This window comes from Aquarana catesbeiana, linkage group LG01 (genome assembly GCF_042186555.1).
Source record: "Aquarana catesbeiana isolate 2022-GZ linkage group LG01, ASM4218655v1, whole genome shotgun sequence".
Lineage (NCBI taxonomy): Eukaryota > Metazoa > Chordata > Amphibia > Anura > Ranidae > Aquarana > Aquarana catesbeiana.
The window spans coordinates 560,572,088-560,598,130 of record NC_133324.1 but is presented as its reverse complement, the minus strand read 5'-3'; the positions used below and the strand labels follow the sequence as shown (position 1 = coordinate 560,598,130).

The window sequence follows — 26,043 nt, the reverse complement described above, 5'->3', positions numbered from 1 at the left end:
CTGGTAGACCAAAGGTCTTCAGACAGGAAGTGATCCCCTATATAACCCCTCCCATACAGGAAGCACTTTAGTTTTGTAGCAAGCACCAAATCCTCAAAAAAGAGGGGAGGGATCTCTGTGTCCAATGATATTCGCAAAGAAAAGGATTTTACAGGTAAGTATGACGTAAAAATCCTATTTTATTTTTCAAACGTCATGGGACACAGTCAAGCTAATATTCATTACCTGCTGGGACGTCCCAGAGCAATAGCCTTGAGGGAAGGGAGACACCCTGCCAAGCAATAGCCATCAGAACTTATACGGCAGCCCGCAGTACACTTCGACCGAAAGGCAAATCCTCGGCTGCTCGAACATCCACTTGATAAAATTTTGGGAACGTATGCACTGAAGACCTGGTAGCAGCCTTACAAATCTGAGCCAGGGATACCTGATGGCGAAAAGCCCAGGAGGTTCCTACACCCCTGCTAGAACGAGCTCTCAACCTAAAGGGAGGAGCTTTATGTTTCAGACCGTAGGCCTGAATGAGCAATTGACGGACCCAATTGGCAATGGAAGCTTTGGAGGCTCCCTGCCCCTTCTTGGGTGCTTTTGGTAAAACGAAAAAAAAAAAAAAAAAAAACGAGTCTGATCCTTGGATCTCTGCAGATCTAGACAGATAAGCCTTGACTGCCCAGACAATGTCCAAAGAATGCAGTCGTCTCTCTTCTGCCGAACGAGGCTGAGAGAAAAAAGAAGGCAAAATAATATCCTGGATTTAAATGAAAGGCCCACACCACCTTTGGCAAAAAGGATGGAACAGGTCGTAACACGACTCTGTCATGGTGAAGGATCGAGTATGGTTCCCTGCATGAAAGGGCTGCCAACTCCGACACCCTTCTAGTCGAGGTGATAGCCATCAGGAAAACTAGCTTGCGTGACAGCAAGTCTAATGGAATTTCCTTAATAGGTTCAAATGGTTGTTTCTGGAACACAGACAGCACCAAGTTCAAGTGCCAATGACATATAGGTGACCTAATGGGTGGAAGCAAGCGAGTTGCCCCTTGCATAAAAGGTTCAGTGAATGGGAAGCTAAAGGCCTTTGGAAGAGCACTGATAGGTCAGGGTTCAGCCCTCTTATTGTACTCAAAGCCAATTTGATTTCCACAGCCGACTGTAGACAAGAGAGAATTCTCCCAATCACATATTTCCAAGGATGCCATTTTCTGGCTTCACACCAAGCAATATAAGTCTTCCATACCCTATGCTAAATCTTCCTAGTGACTGCTTTTCTAGCGTTCACTAGAGTAGACACCACTGTCCCGACGAGATGCCACGGTCCTTTAACACCCTGGCTTCAATAGCCATACTGTCAAATTTAGAGACTGTAAATTGGGGTGGAATATAGGAACTTGAGACAGTAGATCGGGCGACGTGGAAGCCTCCATGGCCCGTCTATCTTCAGTCTCACAATCTCTGGGAACCAGGGCCTTCTGGGCCAGGCTGGTGCCTCCAGAATGACTGGAACCCCCTCTCTCTGAATCCTGCGCAACAAAATGTGGAAGGAGAGGGATCGGAGGGAAAGCATAAAACCAGGGGAGTACTGGCTCCATGGAACTATCAGAGCATCTGCTCCAATTGCCAGAGGATCTCTTGTTCGAGACAGAAATTGCTGTAGCTTGTTGTTGAACCTGGATGCCAGTAGGTCGACCTCTGGCCATCCCCAGGCTAGTATGTAGTTCACCTCCTTCAGAGCTGAATGACTCCTGGTACCGCCTTGGTGGTTTATATAGGCCACTGCTGTGGCATTGTCAAACTGAACCCTGATGGGGCAGTCCTGAAGCTCTACCATCCAGGACCGCAGTGCCAGACCTACTGCCTGTAATTCTAGGACGTTGATGGGCAGGGTCTGCCTTGTGTCCCCGTTTGGTTTCTGAACCATAAACAGGTTTGAGTAAAACCCAGTGCCCCTTTTAAAATACAGGAACCTCTACAATCACTCCTTGATGCACTAGATGATGTAGTGCCTGAAGCAATACGTTTTTTGGAGGATCCGAGGGAAGGCTGGATCTTAGAAACCTGAGGGGGAATCCCCCGTAATGCCAGCTTGTAACCGCGAGATATAATTGAGGTGACCCACTCGTCCTGAATTGTTGTTTTCCAAATGTCCGCAAAGTGCAGCAGCATTCCCCCCACCTGATGGAGTGGGGGCATCCTCTCAAAAGGAGGGCTTGATGCTGGGTTTAGAAGAATTCTGGTCCTGGTCTTGCGGCTTGCCCCTGGTCCTAGCGCCCTGTTGGCGGCAGAACCGCCCAGACGCTGAGACATTTGAGGAAGCAGTCCTTGGGTTTTTAAATGAGGGACATTTGGTGCTTTTCTTCACAGGAAGTAGGAGAACTCTTCCCTCCGGAAATCTTTTGGATATATTTGTCCAAGTGATCAGCGAATAACTGTTCCCCATGAAACGGGAAACCTTCCAATAACTTTTTACAAGGAAGCTCGGCTGACCAGTTCTTAAGCCATAAAAGTCTGCGCATATGAACAGACAAGAGAGCCAGACGAGAAAACTGCTGTATTGAATCCTTTAAAGCATCAACAGCAAAACACAGCACTCAAGGAATATCTGTCTTACTTTCAGGCAGGTCAGCCTCCTGGTTAGGCCTATCCGGCCGTTTGATCTGGTCCTTTACGGACTGGCAAATACCAATTGCTTGAACAGCTGGCTGAAAAGCTTGACTGGCCAAAGAAAAGGAAGCCTTTAATAATAACTCCAATTTCTTGTCAACAAGGTCTTTCAAGCTCTGTGCGTTATCTACCGTACAAGTTAAGTTCTTGTTTAAGGAAGAGACTGCTGCATCTACAGCTGGCATGCTCCATTTTTTAACAAACTTTTCATCCATGGGATATAAAAGGGAAAACCTTTTAGCAGGCAAAAAAGTCCTGTCAGGATAATCCCAATCAGCATATACCGCCTGTTCCAACAGGGTGTGTAGCAGGAAAGTCTGTGCGACCTGAAAAGGTCTCAGAGATCCCAAAGAGGACCAGGGGGGCTCAGTCACCTCTGCAAGAGGCAACTTAAAGGCAGAATGAACCATTTTGGTCAGAGTCAGGATCAAAAACCTCTGCGACTGAGAGGCAGACATCGACTGGATATCTTCTTGTCCAGATTGCACGGAAGCAGACTCATCTGCCGGGCACTCCACCGAATCCTGAGCTTTCAGCTCTTCCCCATCCTCAACCCATTCCTGCTCCAGACTAGGAGACTCCGGGGAGGGGGATCTGTCACGCTTCCTGCGGGATGGATGCAATCATGCTGGCAATCCTGTTCTCCAAACTGGCTAGGGCTGAGGACAGTTAATCCTTAGTGATAAAGGGTGAAGCAACAGCGTTGACTGTAGGCACAATACCAGATAGGCGCAGCGGCTCAGACTGCCCAGGATCCTCTGGTCTTTCAGGGGATACAACACTAGGGATACGACTAGGTTCATCAGGAACTACTGATGACATAGATGTGCCCTTCTCTATGGTGTTAGTCCCACTCCTCTTTTTGGAATACATTCAATGCCGCAAACAAAGAGTACTTGGTTGTAGTTAAAACACCTCAGAAGGGAGACCCTTTAATAGGGCTCACCAAGCCCCTATGCAATAATCCTGCGAAGCACCTTTAGCCTGCCAATCAACACCTGGTGACTCACGTGACCCGGGTAAGGAAAAATTAACCACTGTAAGTTTCTGTTCAGAGCCTGCTCTGTGCCCCACAGCTGGCTTCTGGAAGAACCACATGCTTGGCCTGCACAGCCTAAATAAGCTGGGTGTGCGCCGGAATGTTCTATGCGTGTGTGTGCGCATGCATGTGCGTGGTCCCAGCAAGTGGGCGTGACTGTATTCACGTACGACGCGAATCTTCGTGCGCCCAGATAAAGGATATGGCGCATGTGCAGCGAAGCCGGGTGCGCCATGACCGCCAAACAAACTGCTGAGCCCAGCGGCGCTCTTGCAAACACACGTATGCCATGGCGAACCAAGGCGAAATGGCGCACCATCATGCGCCATCATACAGGTAAAAAACAGCCAGAAAAAAGGTACACTTTGCAAACACCCACAGCTAGCCCAGAACTCCCCCGTATGGTCACCGCACACAGGTGTCCAGCTTTTAGCTAGCTTGACTGATTGTTACAAGCACTGGGACACCCCACAATAATAAAATAAAGGGGTTTCACTTACCCGTCCAGGCGCAGGGGCACTTAGATGCTAAGGGCCCAATCTTCACCCTTCACGGCGGGTTCCTGTCACTTGGACCTTCAAGGACTAGGTACCCTTTCATGTTTAGGGTCCACTTCCTTGGACCTGCACAGCAGCACCCTGCAGGAAATGCCTTAGCGCTGTAGTGTCCAGGATTTCCACTCTGCAGGGTCCATCGCCTGGAGGCCACGTTACAGGCAAAACCTTGCAGGATCTTGAGTCTTCTTTGCGAAGCTCGGGTACCATTTATAGAAGCATAAAAGCCTGTGTCAAATGGATCCGATCGGTCAATCCCTTGATTCATTTTTGGAACCGTTTGTGGGACTAGAGACCTGGAGCTCAGAGAGCTCAAACAAACCGTGCCATCCACCTCGCAGACACTGGTAAAAAAACTAAAGTAAAGTACTTCCTGTATGGGAGGGGTTATATAGGATCACTTCCTGTCTGAAGACCTTTGGTCTACCAGTGTCCATTCACCTAATGATGGAGTATAACCCAGCAGGTAATGAATATTAGCCAGACTCTGTGTCCCCATGATGTATGAAAAAGGAAAAAGGGTTAGAACCTACCTGCTCCTTCATCCACACCGCCAATTCCTCCCTTGTTTTAGAGCTACGGTGGCTAAAAAATCTTCAGCATCCAACACACTTCCAGGCATGTCAGATGACCGGTCCTCCTCTGTGCATTGTGGTTTCTTCCAACAGCTGAAGCTGATGTCAGATGCTAATGATTTTTTGGCCAATGGCAACAGGGGAGCAGAACAGGAAGTATGAACCCTTTTCTTTACAGGCATTTTTTTTTATTTAATAATGTTCATCTGGAGTCACTTTACAATCAAAGTAAATAATATCTAATCCCAATCTAGGCCACTGTCCAAGGTTCTCCATTTTGAATCGAACTTACAATTTTATTTTAAATAGCTTTCATGACTAAGCCTATTTCTGACATTTGGTGTTTACAAGTTAAAATCCGTATTTTTTGCTAGAAAATTACTTAGAACCCCAAACATTATATATATTTTTTTAGCAGAGAATCTAGAGAATAAAACGGTGATTGTTGCAATATTTTATGTCACATTGTATTTGTGCAGCGGTGTTTTCAACGCAACTTTTTGGGAAAAGGGACACGTTCATGAATTAAAAAAAAACGAAACAGTAAAGTTAGCCCAATTTTTTTGTATAAATGTGAAAGATGATGTTACACCGACTAAATTGATACCAAACATGTCACACTTTATAATTGCACGCACTCATGGAATAGCGACAAACTACAGTACCTAAAAATCTTCATAGGCAACGCTTTAAATTTTTTTTACGGTTACCAGCTTAGAGTTACAGAGGAGGTCTAGTGCTAGAATTATTGCTCTCACTCTGACGATCGCGGCGATACCTCACATGTGTGATTTGAACACCGTTTACATATGCGGGTGCAACTTCCGTATGCTTTTCTTTGCTGCGCGGGGACGGGGTGCTTACAAAAAAAAATGTTTTCTTATTTATTTTTATATTATTAAATTGTATTTAAAAAAAAAAATTGATCACTTTTATTGCTGTCACAAGGAATGCAAACATCCCATGTGACAGTAATAGGTGGTGACAGGTACTCTTTATGGAGGGATGGGGGTCTAAAAGACCTCCAATCCCTCCTTTGCACTTCAAAGTATTCAGATCGCCATTTTCGGCTATTCTGAATACTGTATTTTTTTTTTAAACCGGCGCCATTGGCGGCTGAGTAAACAGGAAGTGACGTGACGTTGCTTCCGTGTTTACAATCAGGAGACTGGTTCGTGAATCGGGTCTCCCGGTGGGATGGGAGGCCCGCTCAGAGCGGCGAGAGGGGGACGTCCCCTCCCGCTCCTCCGGGATAACAATCGAGCGGCTTTTAGCCGCATCAGTTGTTATCCCTGGAAAGCCGATCGCTGGCTCTAAAAAACAATACCGGCATGATGCCTGCAACTGTGGGCATCATCCGGTATAACCCCCGAAAGCCGAGGCCGCACATCTGCGTATGCTCGGCGGGAAGGGGATAATAAAGTTCATTCAGCACTGTGACACTAAAGTCGATCAAGTTATAGCATCAGCTCTAACTAAAGGAAAATTTTTGTTGTTTTCATAAATCAATGTAGGTTTTTCGCTGGTAGGAGATTTGCCCAATTTCACCTACAAATAATTCTGCAGGGTACATTACACACAGGACCACGTGCACAAAGTCTGTGGTTCTCTGCAGGAGTTGTAGAATGCAGTTGGACTGTTTATATTGCAAAAGTTTAAAAATAAGTCACTGACAAGCTTTATCCATGTTTTTTTTTAATCAAAAAACTTTTTTATTGTTAAGTTGCTCTTTCAATTCATACATTGACTGTATCAAATAGGTAAAGATAACATATAGGGACAGATTGTCCCAAACATAGATAAGGAGTTAGCAATAACAGGAGATATTACAGATATTGTGATCTTCAACTAAACCAACAACTAGCACTAACGACCAGATTTAAAACCTCAGTATTAAACACTTCCTCAGCCGACGGATTGTGTGGAGTCTAGTGCTCTACAGTAGAACATAACATAACCTGTGTTTCCTATCTCTCTCCCTCCCCTCCACCTACACCGCCCCCCCCGTTATTCTTGGTGGGTTAGCCTGTCCATCACCAACTGCGGTGGGACAAGGCTGGGGTCATTCAGCCAAGGTTGCCAAATAAGGTCAAACTTTCGCACAGCATTCCTGCGAAGGCAAGCCAGTTGTTCCCTAAGAAGAAGGGGGTTGACCTATTTGATCCATTGTTTCCCAGTGGAGACCGTAGATGCCATCCAGTATCAAGCTATGAGTTTTCTAGCCAGATATAGCAGTCTGGTGATCATGTAATACATACCCTTCGGATACATCTCTACATCAATTGCCCCTAGCAGGTACCCCAGGGGAGTCAGGGGTACAGGTATCTGAACCAATTTGGAGATACAGTGGGACACCTCCGCCCAGTAACGGTGGAGTTTTGGGCATCTCCAAATCAAGTTTACGAAATCACCCTGGTGTACCTTGCATTATGGGCATAGGAGGGAGTCTCTCCGGCCCCAGCACAGGCGTCCCATAGGCTCTGTGCAGAATAAACTGTTGCGAGAGCTTATGGGAAGCTGAAGCCGAGACTGCGGGTATCAATTCTAAGGCCATGTCCCATTGATCCCCACCTATATTGTCAATGTCATTCACCCACCGGGTTCTACATTTTAAGGATCCTGGATAGAGGACATCAATTCCGAGTATACTTTAGATATCAGTCCCCTCCGGGCATCTGCCCAAAGGACTTTCATCAGCAGAGAAGAGGTCAACACAATTAAGGAATGCGTTTGTTGTTGAGTCTGCAGGGCATGTCTAAGTTAAAGATACTGATAGAAACCTTTCGAGGGTAGCATGAATTCCATGCATAATTGTTCATAGGTTTTCAGAATGGTCCCTGTGTAGATCTGCGGAAATCCCCCTCTGTCTCCAAGAAAAGAATCCCTGCAATTTATGTAGTTCCGGGTATCTGGAATTATTCTCCAGAGGGGTAAACACTAGTGGGCCTTTGATAGATAGAGCTTCCCGGAAATGCCCTCCATACTTTAAGGAGGTCTCCTGTTGAAGAAGATGGGGGGATACTCGGTATATCCATCTCCATATGGGAGGCAGCTTTTAGTGCAGGGTTGGACAGAGTCACCAATTTGGCTACGGGATCCCCGCCTGCATCCCAACCCCACCCCGTCAATTGCTGAATTTGAGAAGCTAGAAAATACATTTTGGGATGCGGTACTGCAAGTCCTCTCCGATCATTCCCATATTGTAAAGTAGGCAAGCTGAGCCTTTTTCTTCTTCCAGATTAGATCACGCATCAGGGAGTCAATGCGTTTGAACCATTTGTTAGAAATCCACATGGGTGAATAAGTATAAGAGCTGTGGTGTCCATACTATTTTTATTAGACTCACCCTTCCCACCACAGAGAGGGGAAGCTTGAACCAGCTATTACATTTTTGCGGCTGTCTATCCAGTAGTGGGCCCAAATTTAACCGAATGTAGTCAGCAGTGTCTGGTGACACCATCACACCCAAATATCTAAAGTTACTTGCTATGGTAATTTGGCTCGCTCCCTCAGGTAGATGTGCTGTCAATGGGTCAATGGGCATTAGGATTGACTTGGACCAATTGATGGTAGAGCCTGAAAACCCACCATAGTCAGTGATAATCCCCATCAATGTTCGCAATGAGGCCCCCAGATAAATTAGCGCGTCATCAGCATAGAGAGACACCTTTTCTTCCAAGGGACCTCTGCAAAAGCCCACGACTCCAGGCGTGTTACAGATCAGTATTGCCAGAGGCTCCACTGCCAGAGCGAAAAACAATGGGGATAGTGGACACCCCCTGACGAGTGCCTCTATACAAGGAGAAAGGAGGGGAGAAAGTATTATTAATATGGAGTCTGGCTCTGGGTGTTGAATAAAAAACTGTCACCCAGTCTATGAAATGATCCACCAGACCAAACCTGGCCAGTATTTCCAGGAGGTAGGGCCACTCAACACTGTCAAAAGCCTTTGCGGCATCCAGCGACAAAATGGCCCTACCTCCAGGATTATCTACCAGTACCTGCAGGTTTATGAATAATCGCCAATTATTAATCGGCAGTGGATCGGGTGGGAATAAACCCAGATTGGTCCTGATGGACCAGTCCACCCATTAACTTGGAGAGTCTGGTGGCCAGGACTCGAGCCAGTAGCTTAACGTCCGAGTTCAATAAAGAAATCAGACGATATGAATCCGGCAAAAGTCTGTCCTTACCTGGATTGGGAAGTACCACTATAATGGCTTCCTGCATACTATCAGGTAAACATCCCATCTCAACAGCCTCAGACAGGGCTCACAGCAGGGGTGGAAGTAGAACATCGCCATAGCGAGAGTACACCTCGGCTGGCAGACCGTCGGAGCCCAGGGATTTATGATGTGGGACCTCTGCTAAAGCATCTGTTAGCTCTTCCAGGGTAATTGGGGAGTCCAGTGTATCCCTCTCAGCATCAGTTATCTGGGGAAAAGGACAATTCTGTAAGAACAGTTATAACTCAGAGGAAGTATATCTAGTTTTAGAGGCATACAAGTAAGTGTAGAAATGATGAAAATCGTTCAGTATATCAGGATTAGGGGTGTGTAGCTCCTCTGCTGCAGACCAAATAGCTGATATTGTGGAAGAGTCCCACTGTTCCCTAGCCACTAGAGCCAAAAGATGGCCAGTGTTTTCACCCTCCTCAAAACAGCCCTGCTGGAGGAAGTATCTCCTCTTCTCTGCTGCGGAGATTATTACGGAATTGTACAGGGATTGAGCCTCAGTCCAAGCCTCATGATTAAATTGAGTAGGATCAGTGACCATTGTCTGTTCTCTGCGCCTACACTATCCTCCCACTCCCCTGGACACCTCTTGATGCCTATAATTTCCCGAATAAGGCAGACCCTCAGGAATGCCTTGAGAAAGTCCCACACCACAGCCGCACTAACGGAGTGTCTGTTAAATTGGAGGAACTCCATCAATGCACCCGATATGTCGTCAGAGGATGTAAACAATGTCAACAAAAAGGGGTTCACTCTCCACAATGGCTGACCCAAGGATACCGTAACATCTAGCCGTACCCAGAAGGGGGAGTGATCAGAGAGTAGACGGGGTTTGCTGAATCCGGTACACGCTGCAGAAGCACTGCATTCCCCAGACCTAGGTCAATACTGGAGAGTCCATCATGTGTGGCTGAGTAGCAAGAGTAATATCTAACAGCAGCGTGCCTCTCTCGCTACACATCATGAAGTCCCAGTTCGGGGAGCAGGGAGGCAAAAATTGTTTTACCACTGGCAGACTTAGCAGGTCTTGGCGTCAGTGACAACTTATCTAGGTGTGGATCCAAGGTGTTATTAAAATCACCCAAAGCCATCACAGGCACATCGGGATGCAACGCCATAAATTGAGCTAGTTTCTTAACCCCCCTGATGGTATTCTCGAGTGTGGCTCGGGGTGGATTTTCAGTACCAAAAGCGCTAAACCCCGAGCCACACTCGGAATCGCATCGCAGGATCCAGGTACAGCTTACTTACATTTTCCCCAGGATGCTGCGATCCCCGCTGTGTGCGGCGGCTGTGTCTCTGCTCAATTCATCACAGAGCCGAGCTCCGTTCCCTGCGAGCATTGCGACGCACGGGGACGGAGCACGGCGCCAAATTCAAAAAGTGAAAACACACACAATACACACAGTACACTGTAATCTTACAGATTACATTACTGTATGAAATTATTTCACACCCCTTTTGTCCCTAGTGGTTTGTCCAGTGCTCTGCATGCAGTTTTATATTATAAATACTGTTCTTTCTGCATGGAAAATGGAGATTGTCCATAGCAACCAAAACCGTCCCTTTACATCAAAAGCAGTTTTAGACCAGCTAGAAAACAGCGATAATCAATTAGAATCACTTGCAGAATTGAGCGATCGTGATTTGTGGGGAAATTTGTCATCACAACACAAAGAAATGACAGCGACTATTCTGCAACTGAGCAAATTTCAGTGTTTTTGATTTGATTACATTATTGAATATTTTTTATTATTATATTATTATTTGTTATTATTTATAGTTATTTATTATATTATAATTTATGATTTCGTGTTTCAAACTTTATCATACCCGGGATGTCTACTAGACTCTTGTTTGGACAGATTTAAGTGTTTGTTCCTAAGAATTACAGGCCTACAATACAAAACACCAAATTTCTATGCAAAAGAATTGTACCGCTTTGAGCATCAAAAATCTGAAATAATCATACCGCCAGGGAGGTTAAGGGAGTCCACCAAGAAGGGCAGAGGGATATATATTGCTGCAATAATACATGTAAAACCATTTAGCTTGCATAATAAAAAGACAAATCTGCCCTCTCTGTCAATCCGCTGCTGAATACACTCAAATGAGACATTGGCAGATATCAGCACACCGACTCCTCTGGAGTAAGATGAATGCATGGAGTGGAATTGTGTTTGGAATTTGCGAGAATTCAGCAGTCAGGTTGCAGACCCTTCTCCTGGAGACAGATCAAATGAGGTTGTAATCTGAAATATTTGAAAATTGCGCCCCTCTTAAATTTTGTCCCCCATGCCTCTTACATTCCATGACATCAAAAACAAACCAGTGGCAGTGTTATGTGCCATCCTGGACACTGTTGGAAAGGGAGGAAAAGCCTAAGGGCTCTCCTCCTCCATAGGATAGAACTGCCACATTACCCAATTCAAGCTTTAGGCTGAGGTAAATACAGTGTGAACATGAACATACCAATCTCACCAAGAGATCAATGATGAGATTCTTACGCCACCTAGTGGATGCTTGGAACATAGTTAGTGATGTTAAGATCTTTAAATGTCCCACCTGTGAAGAGAAAGTGGAAGGGAGAATCGCATGTATGAGGTCAGAGTTAGTACAGTTTTCGGCCAACTGGGCCCTAAAAAAACAAAAACATCCCCAAACATATAGGGGAAAGAGTCCGCACAGGACCATCTTGGGGGGCACGAATGTAGTCCTGGGGCAAGGAACCAGTTTGTGCTACAGAACTAAGGTAAAAGAACAGTTACTTTATGCAATGTAGGGAAACCAAACTGCTAGAGCTGTCGCCGTCGGGTTGCTAACCAACATCAAAGCACCCTTGAAACAGAGGAAGAGTACCGGAGACATCTCACTGTTCCTAAGGAGGGTGTTGTGCCAGGTACTGTTCCTCACTGTCGAGCCAGTGCACTGCAGCCACAGGATTTTCAAAGTGCGAGGTGCCATTGGCAATGACCTTCAGCTTTGCAGGATAGAGCATGAAGTATTGGACGTTGAAGATACGCAGCCTTTTCTGTATATCCATGAATTTGGATCTCTGCCACTGTACCTCCGCTGAAAAATCCAGAAATAAGGAAACTTTGGCGTTGTCCACTTGAAGGATACCAGCTGCTCTAGCTTTATTCAGTACAGCATCGCTGTCTTTGTAATTCAGGAGATGGAACAAAAAGGGGTGTGGTGGGGCACCCTGTTTCGGCGGCCTTGCTGGGAACCTGTGCGCCCTCTCCACCGTGAACATGGGCGAAAATGCATCTCGGCCAAAGGTGTCAATGAGCCATGCTTCAATAAAGGCCACTGAATTTTTGCCCTCTGCCCGTTCAGGGATGCCCACCGCATGCACATTATTCCGGCGTAAGCGATTTACCATGTCCTCCAGGCGGCCGCAGAAGCCACTGATTGTATATGTCTGACATCTCTCTGCAGAGGCTGCCACTCATCCTCTAATGTACCAAGGCATCCCTCCAGGGCAGAGGTGCGCTCCTACAATTTCTGCATGCCATGCCTGATTAGGGATATTTCAACCTTCATACCCTTCACACCTCCCCTGTTAGGTCAGCAGTAGAAGAGCTGCAGGTGGTCACTGCAGTAAAAATGTCCCTTAATGTGGGCTCAGGGTCAGCACTGTCTTGATGGGACGCCAATGCCATATTGGAGGCCTGAGGCCCAGTACTCGCATGAGATGTGGCCTGCGTGTCATCCAGGAGACTGCGGACGCCATCCAATGATCCCATATCAGCTTCCAGGAGCCCTTCTCCAGGATCAATCAGCCGGTGTGATGACAGGTCTTTCAGGTAGAGATTTTTGGCGAAGTCGTTGAGCTGCCTCCTTTGCCGAGCGGGGCGGGAGGCCGCCATCATGGCCGGGGGTGTTGGGTGAAATCTTGGGTCCCGTCCCTCGTCTAGCCATGGCAGCGTGACGATATACCCAGCCGGGTGTAGCAGAGCAGCTGCGGCAGCGGATGTGAGGTGTCCCGGGTCAGTACAGGGAAGGATGGCGGTGTTTTATGCAGGATTCACAACAGAGCTAGCTCCAGCATGTCCTACTGCATGTCGTGCGCAGCCACAGCTTTATCTATGTTTGATGAAGGAGTAGGTTATTTATAAGAACAGCAATTGGGGCAGGTTTTCTACTCTCACTCATTGATTGTTCCTGCTGCAGCTGTCCTATAGCTATGGGATAATTGGCAGATCCAGCTGAAAATGTCTTAATGGCCGTCTCCCATCTCAAGCATGGTGTGCAGGTGTCTGGGACAGCCCTAACACATGCAATGTTAATAAAACATATTTAAACTCAAAACAAAAATGTAATGACCATGTGTGTTACGACGTCTGCCATTTCATCATGGACACCAAGTTAGAACAAAAAGGAAATGTGAAATTCTGCGTGAAACTGGTCAAATCTGCCACAAAGACATTTGACATGATTTGGCAAGTTTACGGCGAAGCTGTAATGAGTTGTTCGAGTTATCCCCAGGCTGCTGACCCAGGAGCAGAAGGAACACCGCGCCGAAGTCTGACAAAAAATCCATCAGGGTACCGTGGGGATGAACTTGGCAGCAACGCAGCGTATGTTCAAATCACAAGTGAGGATCGCCTGGACTGTTCCATATGACACACCAACAACTGCAGCAATGTTGTGGATTGTTCTCCGACGATCATCATGCACAAGTTGCTGAATTATTTCGACATTTTTGGGGGTTGAGCTCGTTGAAGGTCTTCCTGATCTCTCTTTGTCTTCCAGTGATGTTTTTCGGCTATTGAAGCAAGCGTACCACTCAAAACACCTCAAATGACTCATTGCAGCATGCCGTAAACTTGCCGAATCATGTCAAATGTGTCTGATTCAGCTCTGCCCAGTTGCATGCAGAATTTCACGTTTGCCCTTTGTTCTAACTTGCTGTCCATGATGAAATAGCAGATGTGGTAAACGCACGTAGTCAGAATTGCACCAGTTGCTCAACTCCCGATGTACACAGGACGATATCTTTTGACACACTGACTTATGAAGGTTAGTGCTCCCTGTGACTGCTTGTGCAGCCTTATGCTGCCATCTGTTGGCATGCTGCAAAACCTCAAAACTTTTTCATACCACCTTGTATTCATTTTTTCTTTTCAGGCTTTTTTTTTTTACCTGGTAATCCTGCAAATCCTGACCCTTTGGTAATCTCAATGACATGGTAATGAATTGGATTAATTGTTTATAAAAAAAAAAAAAAAAAGATAAAGATGTTCAGGAAGTGACAAGAACTGCATTTCTGGCAAGATCAACAGATATTTTCTGTACTTGCTAAAAATATTCTTGACCCCCCAAAAAAAGAAGAAAAAATAAAATTACAGCTACATATAAGAACTGGTAAGATGCTATATATTAGTTGATATTAAATGAAGTGTCATAATATAAGAATTTTGCAGGGACTTGAGCATACCAGACCGTGTACACTTGTGTTTTTGAGTGTCACAGTTATGTCCCTCTGTTTTGGTGAATGTGCTCATAGGGATGGGTTCAGAGCAAGGGAATTCCACGTTCATCCCAAGAGCAAATAACCTTTTTAAAAGTATGACACACAAATCTGGCTATACATATAATCAATTGCCTAAACTGAATATGTCACAATGTCCATTGTTGATCTTAACACCACATGCTGATAGCTGAAAATACTGGCCAAATATTTAGGATTATTATTTTTTTGGGTGTCACACCACCAAAAAATTCCTCTTCCTGAATATTTAGTCCAGTATTTTAGGCATATACCGTATTTATCGGCATATAACACGCACTTTTTTCCCCTGAAAATCAGGGGAAAATCGTGGGTGCGTGTTATAGGCCGATCCCTGTCACTTTTTGTTCGGATCGGAGCGATCGCGGCTTTTGCCGCGATCGCCGCCGATATACACATAGCCGTGTGTAAATTCAAATATGGCACCGAGACTGCAGGGACTCGGCGGAGCGGAGATACACATACCCGAGAGTCCTCGGCTTTTCTCGGCGCCGCTCACAGTCCCGCCATTGGACCTGTGTTATGTCCATCATAGGGCGGGACTGGGCGTGACTGTGAGCGGCGCCGAAAAAAGCCGAGGACTCTCGGGTATGTGTACATAGTTACATAGTTAGTCAGGTTGAAAAAAGACACAAGTCCATCCAGTTCAACTATAAAAAAAAAAAAAAAATCCAATCCAATATACCCAATACTATACACACAGTTGATCCAGAGGAAGGCAAAAAACCCCAGCAGAGCATGCTCCAATTTGCTACAGCAGGGGAAAAAATTCCTTCCTGATCCCAGAGAGGCAATCGGATTTTCCCTGGATCAACTTTACCTATAAATGTCAGTACCCAGTTATATTATGTACATTTAGGAAAGTATCCAGGCCTTTCTTAAAGCAATCTACTGAGCTGGCCAGAACCACCTCTGGAGGGAGTCTATTCCACATTTTCACAGCTCTTACTGTGAAGAAACCTTTCCGTATTTGGAGATGAAATCTCTTTTCCTCCAGTCGTAAAGAGTGCCCCCTTGTCCTCTGTGTTGACCGTAAAGTGAATAACTTAACACCAAGTTCACTATATGGACCCTTTATATATTTGAACATGTTGATCATATCCCCCCTTATTCTCCTCTTCTCAAGAGTGAACAAATTCAGTTCCTCTAATCTTTCCTTATAGCTGAGCTCCCCCATGCCTCTTATCAGTTTGGTTGCCCTTCTCTGCACTTTCTCCAGTTAGCCGATATCCTTTTTGAGAACTGGTGCCCAAAACTGAACTGCATATTCCAGATGAGGTCTTACTAATGATTTGTACAGGGGCAAAATGATATCTCTCTCTCTGGAGTCCATACCTCTCTTAATACAAGAAAGGACTTTGCTCGCGGCGAGCACTGGGGCAAGGCTGCACTGGGGCAAAGCTGCACTGGCATGGCTGCACTGACATGACTGCACTGGGGCAAAGCTGCACTGAAAAGGCTGCAATGGACACTGGGGCAAGGCTGCACTGACACTGACAAGGCTGCAGATGGACACCGATAACGCTGCATTGATGGGCATTTTAATGTAAGTTTTTCTTCCTTAAACTTTACTCCTAAAAGTTTTTTTCCTTAAAATTCCCTCCTAAACTTGGGGAGCGTGTTATACGCCGGCGAGTGTTATACGCCGATAAATACGGTAGCTGATCAGTCAAAAGGTCTAGAACATACTGTTATCTCTAAACATTCTTGAATACTGCACACTAAATTACAAGCAACTTACTCAGAATGTTTTCCTTTACTTCTTCTCAGTTTCAGTAAAATTCTTAAAGACCTAAATCAGAAAAAAAGAAAAATTCCATAAAGTAAACAAAGCCATTCATTATTCGAATATTAATAAATCTGTTAAAAAATAAAACAAATGGATAATAATAAACTGTGTTGTCATTCCCAACCCTCCTAAAAAGGCTAACTGCCTAGCTGTCACATTGATCTTCCAGTCTTCCTACTTGGCGCGTCATTGAATTGAAAAAAAAAAAAAAATAGAGAGACTGCTACAGTTTACCTCCTTCTAAAAATGTTAGTTGTCTGGCTGGTCTCTGACTTCAACATTTTTGAGACACTAGCTAGAACAAGCATGTATATCGGGAAAGTCAGAACGTCTAATTCGCTCTCCTTTTATAGACAATGAATTAGAAAATACTGAAGTCATTAGATTATGACAGCCAAAGACCAGTATATTCAGAAGATGAAGTCAGTAGTCTCCGTACAGATTTCCCTTAGGGTTGTGTGCTCATGCTATCACAACCTCCATTAATGAAACACAAGCTCTCAAGCATAGTTTGCTCACAGGGAGCTTAAAGCGCCGCCGATTTTAAAAGTCAGCAGCTACAAATACTGCAATTGCTGACTTTTAAAATATGGACACTTACCTGTCCAGGGCGCCCGGGATGTCGGCACCCGAAGGCGATCTATCCCTAGGCTGTCGGGTACTGCCGCCGCCATCCTCAGTAAGGGAATCGGGAAGTGAAGCCTTGCGGCTTCACCTCCTGGTTCCCTACTGTGCATGTGCAACTCATGCTGCACTATCCCACTGGTCCCTGCTGTTTTCTGGGACCCGTGTGTCTCCCAGAAGACAGCCGGGGGGGGGGTGGGGGTGGCGGAGTGGCGTAGATACCCGCCGGTGGTGGTTTGGGTATCTCTGCCCGGAAGTAGGAGCAAAATACCTGTATTAGACAACAGGTTTTTGCTCCCCCCTCCCCCCTGAAAGGTGCCAAATGTGACACCGGAGGGGGGAGGAACCGGAAAAGCGGAAGTTCCATTTTTGGGTGGAACTCCACTTTAAAGTCACGCAAACACACAAACAGCTTGCAAGTAATCGGATCTCTTCCCAGATCACTGGAGACTGCTTGCTTTACGTGCAATTCACTTCATTATATAAAATGCAATATGTTTCTGCAGTTTCACCGTTTGCTCATTCATTTGCAGAGGGAAAATGGGTAAACACATAATCAAAATATATGGCAACAATTTAGCAATCAATAAAAAAGGTTTTCCAAATTTTGCCAGACCAACCCTTTTAACTGCTTGCTGACCAGCCGCCACAGTTATACGGAGGCAGGTTGGCTCGGCTGCGCGAATGGCCGTCATTGTACATCGAGCGCGTACACAGCTATCTGTGGGCACGCGAACGTGCCCATTTGCTAGCGGGGGAGTCAATCTCTCTCTACCTTCGGTCAGTCCACTCCCTACACAGTTGGAAAGCACCTCCCTAGGGAACATTTAACCCTTTGATCACCCCTGGTGTTAACCCCTTACCTGCCAGTGTCATTTATACAGTAATCAGTGCCTTTTTATAGTACTGATCGCTATATAAATGTCACTGGCCCCAAAAAAATGCGAGTGTCAATGTCGCAGTCCCGCTAAAAATCGCAAATCACCACCATTACTAGTAAAATAAAAAAAATAATAAAAATGCCATAAATCTATCCCCTATTTTGTAGACGCGATAACTTTTGCTCAAACCAATCAATATACGCCAATTGGAATTTTTTTTTTACATTTTTTGGGGGATATTTATTTTAGTTATTTATCTTTTTTTTTTTTTTTTGTCGCTTTTTTTGTTTATAGCGCAAAAAATAAAAACCGCAGAGGTGATCAAATACCACCAAAAGAAAGCTCTATTGGTGGGAAAAAAAGGACATCAATTTCGTTTTGGGTACAAAGTTGCATGACCGCACAATTGTCAGTTACAGCAATGCAGTGCCGTATCGCAAAAAATGGCCTGGTCAGGAAGTGGGTAAATCTTTCCGGGGCTGAAGTGGTTAAAGAGCTTCTCCCCTAAAACCTGATTGGTGGAGTGGGAGGGGTATAATATGGGATTATCAGTGTAATATACAAACAATGCTCATATCTGTTTTGGTCCCCGGTAAACAACCTTAAAGGTCCGGTATACAGCAGTTCTAGGACAGGTCTGGCTAATGTTGTTTAATATTAAGATCTAAACAAGGGGGCCCTGAAATGAACTCATCCTAAATTAGAAACATTGAAGTGTTACTCACAACACTTGGCTCCCCTTATCCATCGGCCAACTTGAACCTGAACTTCAGGCAATTAAAAGCCACCAATTTATCAGCCTCTTGCAGTCGTTGTACAGCAAAGCTCAGACTGGAAGAAGCACAAGAAGCCAATAATTTGTACTAAAGAGCTCATAGGTTGACAAATAAAATGTTGATAGGAGGGGGTAGAATTACAGACAGATGAGCGCCTTTTCCATAACTGTAACAGAGCAAAATCAGCTCCCCAGGCTAGCTGTGCAACATATGGACAGTAATACAAACCCAGTTACAGGTAAAAACAGACTAGAGTTAAGTTTTAAAGTGTAGATGAAATACTATGTTCGACAGCTGCATATTTTTGTGTGCAAGTGCCCTGTTAAGTTACCTTTAAAAGGTTTAAAGCAACATACCTTATTATTCCTACTAAAAGTGAAAGCCCCCACAGAGCAGTGCTCGCAGTCCACCAAATATCAGATTTGGTGCGAATCACTCCAGCGTCAGCAGCCCAGGCCACATGTTCACACGGGTAGTAGAGCTGATCAAATATGTTACCAATGACAGATATCCATCGGATAAGACGGTCTTCCTCCTGGTCAAGTTTATAGAATTAAAGAAATACTGTGAGTTAAACAGTTCTCAATGTGAAACTGATTTCACATTGAGAACACATGTAGCACAACGTAACAGTTTAAATATGTACAGTTTATAGGCCCCTTTCACACTGTCGGACAGTTCAGGTCTGCCTGTCAATTTTGTTGGCGGACCTGAACGGGCGCTTCATGCTAGTCTATGGAGCGACGGATGTCAGCGGTGACATGTCCGCTGACATCCGACCCGGATGCCCCTATGTTCGCATCCGTCCCCATCGGATCGGGTGAGATCTGATGAAAACGGACAATCTCTCCATAGTAACCAGCGGTGCTCGACAAGCCCCTACCCGCTCAGTGAGCAGAGAGGGACCTCTCATCCGCTGGCTCAGCGGAGATCAACGGAGAGATATCCCACTGAGCTGGCGGACAGAGGCGGACTCCGTAGCAGCGGATCCGCCTCGTGAGAATGAAGCCTAATATCTTGGAATAATTAACTGCATTAAAAGGTACTACTCCGTGTAAAGCTGGTTTAACTCATAGGCCTCATGCACACTGGTTTAACTGTAAAACACTGAAAAGAAGACAATTGTTTGGGACTTTATATGATGTCAAGACCAGATAAGTCATGTACCTCCATCCCTATCTGTTGAGAATTGCGGGGGAAAGGGGGGCAATTGGGACTTTATATGAAGCATGCAGTCTCAGGGAAAACCAACTATCAAATTTTATTTATATATATATATATATATATATATATATATATATATATATTTTTTTTTATTTATATATATATATATATATATATATATATATATATATAAAATTTTGGTACAATAGGACCATGATTAACAAGGTAAAAACAATAATTGATAGTGGTATTAAAACCCATAAATTCCAGCTATATGCATATACATGTTGATTATTAACATATCAAAGCAATGACTACTCTTTTTCTCCTGACAGGAAAAATCAGTGTTAACGCACCTATGCTGCAGTTTTTCAATCGCATTTAGACACATTTGACGTGTGGGAATGTATTTATTTCATTGGCCAGACTTGGAATTTATTCTGGCCACTGAAATAAATAAATACTCAAGCGCTAAAAGGGCCTGGTGCTTAGGTACATCTAGACGGGGGCAGTTGGGGAGGAGGGAAAAAACGATATCACCATCCAGTGTATGATCAGCAATTCGCAAGATTTGGGCCCTTACTTAAGTGTTGGTGCAATGCAAAAGCCCTAGCTCTAACATTAACCCAGTCTCAGAGTCGAATCCCTTACACTAAATACACTTCTGCCGCATACTTATCCCATCTTATGGTAGAAGCAACAATGCTACTGGACGAAGTGGTTTGGGTGTGTCTGTTTCTTTTTTCTTGGTGGGGGGATACAAGACAAACAGAAACTAATTTAAGTCATATTAATACCTTGAGACCTGTATTGATTTATATGCTGTCATTCTTTTTTAATGATATAAAGTAAAGTCTTCAATGACAGAGGCTGAGAAAATAAAATGTAACATTTCATCTTGTATGAAAAAAAGGAGTTCTAGGATTTGAATTCATACACTACATTTTTACCAGTTACATTAGAGCTAATAAGAAAGTTACAGTATTTGATGACAAAGAAGTAGAAAAATGTAAAGTAACATGGTTATACCGAATAAAAAAAAAAAAAAAAAAAAATCTGTTCTCCGCAATAGAAGAGCTCTGGTAGCCTATTCCAGTAGCCTTTGTTTCTTTAGTTTGCTCCATTCTAGAAATGTGGCCTTTGTCAGACTCTTCAGCATTGGACACTTTGTCAGATGCTTGTGTTCCTGAGCATGTGCTGCAGTTCTATCCTCTGACGTCACTGAAGTCTGAGGATGTTAACCAGAGCGTGCGGTGGGGAACCATGTCATCTGACACTGCCAGAAGTGTGAAATACTGAAGAGCCTGGAAAGGAGAGAAGATAAAATACATGGGGCAAATATAAATAAAATACCAGATAAGTGGGCAAAATTGTTCTCCTACTGCATGGAACTACCACTTAGATTATTTTAGGCAAATTTAATGGCCTATCATCACAGGTAAAAGATTTTAGGCAGTATGTTGAGAAATAGCCTTCCCTGTATGCTGGCTTTTCACTAGGTGTTGATCAGGTAATATAACAACATAACAGTCAACTCACCTTTTTTCCTAGTCCATATTGAAAAGAATATGCAAGCATAGACAGGTCATCAAACAGCCTCAGTACAGTCCGGCAGTGGCTTAGTTGTGAAGCTATAATGAGAAAGCTTTTTCCATACTGCTGTTTATCCCCATGCTTCTGTGTAATGACACCCCCAAGTAACTGGCAGCTGTAGCACAATGTTCGCATCTATGAAAAGAATATGTAAACAGTCACAGGTATTGGGTCTTCGAAAAAGAAAATCATCCAAACCATAATACAGTATTGTTATTCATTAAATGTTTCTTATTAAAGTCACTATAAATAAGGTTAAACCAATAAAAGTTAAAGTACGTGACTTTTTTTGGGGAAAGGATTAGAACTCCTGCTAGGTTTTAGGGCTATCTGCAGCTCTCCTAGTGAGATATTCCCTGTGACAATGGTTTTACCAATCAGGAAGCGAGGAGCAATCTGCAAAAAGCAGTAAAAATGCTTTTTTTGTAACTAAAGACTAGAATCCCTTTCTGATTTTTTTTTTTTCAGTCTGCACCTGTGAGGGAAATTTTTGCTCCTATCCTGCGTGGTGAAACTGATGTCACTGTGACAATAAGAAAGGGGAAATCTCTTTACTGGAGCACTGAACGTTAGTGATCTACGTTTGTTCCGGGTCTGCATTTTTAGAAGGATAGTAATGGAAGCCTACATATTTTTTTACAACAGATTTTCTTTAATTCCACAAAAAATGTATTTTGTGTTCAGTGAATTTAGGAGAACATACTTTTTCCTAGTGTATTCTGGCCAGTCACATGGTGAGCTGGGGTCCCTCCTCTTCCCCTTTGGCATCAGCAGTTGGAAGTTCTGAATGCTGCACAGAACAGCGCTTCGGTTATGACATCAGTGCTATTCTATGCAGCATTATACTGTGAGCCCGGCGGATGATGGCCTGGGCTCACAAGAAGTGAGAACGCTGGGTGTCATTCATTCTTGAAGAGGATCAGCAGCAGAGGACATGACGGGCAATGATAGAGAGGGGGAATAGTGCTTTGATATATATTTTTTTTTTGGGAAGGGAATGAGAGGAATTATATAAACAAAAACAAAAAAATATTACTGCACCTGGAATTTAAGCTTGAAAGAGAAGTATAGGAATCCAGTTTTTCCCATAATCATACTTACCTAGGTGGTTACAGCAGCGGTCTGATGCTGCATCTGTCCCCAGCCGTCTCTGCATTGAGAACCAAGCGATCGAACACCGCCGCTGGCTCAGTTCTCTCACCTCCCAGAGCAGAGAGTTGCTGACTGTCAATAAGCAGCATACCTGCTCTGCTCCTCCTTGTTCATTGGAGCACTGAGCTGTGGAGGGGTGGGAAGTGGCCGGCTCAGCAGCTCTCTGAGAGGCTGCTATCAGTCTAGGCACCTGGTGGGTCCAGACTCCCAGAGTCGAGATGACGAGGTGCCTGGACTGACACTGGTGATGTCAGCAGAGAGCGGACTTCAGACCACTCTCTGATGAAAACGGATCACAGGAGTGCAAAACGAATTGCACTCCTGTGATCCAGAGGAGAAGCCCAGCCAAATGAGCTCAAGCTGGACTTCTCTTTTAATGATTGTAAATGTTATTCAAAAAACGGAAAAAAAAAAAAAAAAAAACAACAAGCAGGTTTATACTTACCTGCTCTGTGCTATGGAATGCATTAAAGTGGGGTTCCACCCAAAAAAACAAAACTACATGAAAAATCCTAAAAAAAAATACAAAAAAACATTTGGATATATTTTTTTTTTTTACTTACCTCTAAATGCCTGTTTCTAGGGGGTCCCTCGTAGTCTGCCTCTTCCAGTGCCTGGGCTGGTGACATCACTTCCCCCTCAGCACAGGAAGGGCTCGGCTCTGCTCCCTCCCTCCTGTCAATCATCTGGGACCCATTACAGGTCCCAGGTGACTGAGCGGCCAATCACGGCGCGTGGCGCCGCTCGCGCATGCGCAGTGGGTGCCAGGCTGTGAAGCCACAGCCCGGCGCACAGCCCGGCGCCCACAGTTGCAATGTCGGCGCCGCTGAATGGAGGGGGAGACGAGCGGGGCTTCGATCCCCCGCATCGCTGGACCCTGGGACAGGTAAGTGTCCAATTAAAAATCAGCAGCTGCAGTATTTGTAGCTGCTGACTTTTAATTTTTTTTTTTTTTGACTGGAACTCCTCTTTAAGGTAAAAAATATTTAGGCTTTAGAACCACATTCACCATCTGTGATTAAAACGCACTGTGAATTGCAGTGACAAAAATTTATGGGCTCTTCTGGATGGAATGACAGATGAATACGAAGAGCAGTGGCCTCTTTGGTAACACAAAGTAATGACAGTGACTGTTTGCAGCTGTTCCCACAGCCAGCAATTACCTGCAGTTAGGGACAGATGATCAGACTGCATCCAGCCATAATTATCTATAATTTAACTGCAGATTTTTTATGCTGGAATTCACAGTCTGTGCTAACTACACAGTCTAAATGAGGCATTAGGTGAGGGTTAGGTTAAAGTACAAAGTGCATACAGCTATGGTTGTCAATGCATAGAGCCCTGCAAACCATCATTACCAGGCTCCTGACACTAAAAAAAAGAACTAATATTTGTCACTTTAGGCAGCAGACAGTCACACAGTCCCAGTGGTGGAGAAAACAATAGTGATCAGACAAGATTCTCTAACCAGGTAATGAACTATGTTACATAAGTTACGAAAAACAAAACAACTGTGTAGTGTGGATAAGTGTGGCACTAAAAAACAAAAAATTGAATGTACGTTAGTGGGCAAAGTCAGACAGAATGTCATCTGAAAGACGATATGCACAATAAAGTGTCTTAACGAAACTTAATCATAAGTGGAATTAACAGCAATATATACCCTATAGTGATTGGATAAAAATACACAAGTGAGACCTATATAAGCTGTAAGCTGACACTAGTAGAAAAAAAAGAAAAAAAAGGTGAATAGGATATGAAGAGATCTAACTGTGTTACTGCATCATAGATGTAATTTTTGATTTTGCCCACAGGTCTACTTTAAAGCCCACTCTAGGCAAAACATGAACAAATTCTTTCCCCAATTCCTCTCCAAACCATCCTGCGAGGCTTTTCTATTTTTGTTACCTTCTTACCTAGTGAAGCAAGATTTACTAAGATATAGCAGGATATGTCTGCCATTTTCAGCAGAAGAGGGGGGGGGGGGGTGTCTCACTAATCCAAAGCACGCAATCTTCTTGAGAAAGCCAAAACCCTACAGACTCCTTGACTGACTGTGTTCTTCTAGAATGTAAGAGGGCCTGAGAGGACTGTGCTACAGGACAGCCAATAGGAAGTGTTCATGTTACACAGGCAGTGACATGGACACCCAAAGAAGGCCCCCCAAAAGTTAACAAGTGAAAAGTGCAGATTAAGCAACTGGGTCTGCCCTGAGAGTGTGGGAATGCGTGCAATTTACACACATTCCTGCATCTATGTGAATCTAGCCTCAGATCACCAGAAGAACATGATGGAAAGAAAGCCTAAAAAAAGAAAAAACTAATGCAACTATCACATGTAAGAATTGGTAAATTGCAAAATAATAAATGTTTACTTTTGAGATTAATATTACTTTAAAATCATATATTCTTTTCCACATTGTACTGCAATTATTTCTAGCCAACTCCTAATAATCTAATGCCTTGTTTCCACTGAGCGGATCGGTTCGGTACGGTACGCTATTTTGGGTGTTTCCATTATGAAAGCGGCCCATACAACGGAACCGAACCGTTCCATTCAGGGTCCTGCTTCAGATGTGGGGCCATAGAAAATGGAACGGTTCGGTTAGGGCGGAGCTATGATACATTCCACTGATTGGCTGACAGAAAACCCTCTGCTGTGCTATGCTGAGGCATTTTTTCTAAACCCTGTATGGCCCCTTGTGGTCCCACTTGCAGTGGAAACGCTCACCAGAATAGACCGGACCATTCTAGGCCATTCAGACTGTACCGACCCGAACCGATCCGCTCAGTGCAAACAAGGCATAAGTGATCTTGAAGTCTGTGAACTAAATTTGTGAAGCTCCCCACACATTTAGTTCTTTGAATTCTGTGACACTTGTTCCCTGTGCCCTGGGGGTGCCCTATGGGTAGGCACTGCTGTGTCACACATTTCACAGTGCCTGCCTTCTAAACTACAGCACAGAAATCACTGCTTGCAGGCAGCAAGGTACCATGAGATATGTACATATAAAATGACACACTTAGATTGATAATGTGTCAAAAATTCAGAAAAAGCTGCCAGCACAGGTTTAAAGATACACAACCTTCAGCAAACATACAATATAAAATGTGCAGCTCCATTAAACAAAAAACTGGAAGCAGTATGGTAAAAATACACATATAAAGTGCACTCTTGTGGACATTTAAGCACTATAAACAAAAAAAGACTGTCAATTTTGAAAAAAAATGAAATAAATAAATAATATGTTTTACTCTCTGCTATAAAACATATTAGGGCTGCAACTAACGATTATTTTCATAATCGATTAGTTTGCCGATTGTTTCGATTAATCGGATAATAACCTTAAAAAAAAGTGTGGTGTATAATGTAATATGTAAAGTTTAAAAAAAATGTATTCTTAAAAATCTCTATGCAGTGATAAATATAAATTACCAACTATATGTTTAGGGAGAAAATTCTCTAATCTACTCTGAGAATAACAG

The 26,043-nt window shown here is 44.1% G+C and overlaps 1 protein-coding gene across 1 annotated transcript in view; it reads right to left on the bottom strand.

The window, feature by feature from the left end:
- PEX11G (peroxisomal biogenesis factor 11 gamma) overlaps window positions 1-26,043 on the bottom strand; it is a 42,828-nt gene that overhangs the window by 1,224 nt on the left and 15,561 nt on the right. The window contains exons 2-4 of the mRNA XM_073596348.1: window positions 21,353-21,541; window positions 19,006-19,184; window positions 16,321-16,371 (exon numbers count right to left, since the gene is read on the bottom strand). Coding sequence (XP_073452449.1) covers window positions 16,321-16,371; window positions 19,006-19,184; window positions 21,353-21,541 — 419 coding nt within the window. The remainder of the gene's footprint in view (window positions 1-16,320; window positions 16,372-19,005; window positions 19,185-21,352; window positions 21,542-26,043) is intronic.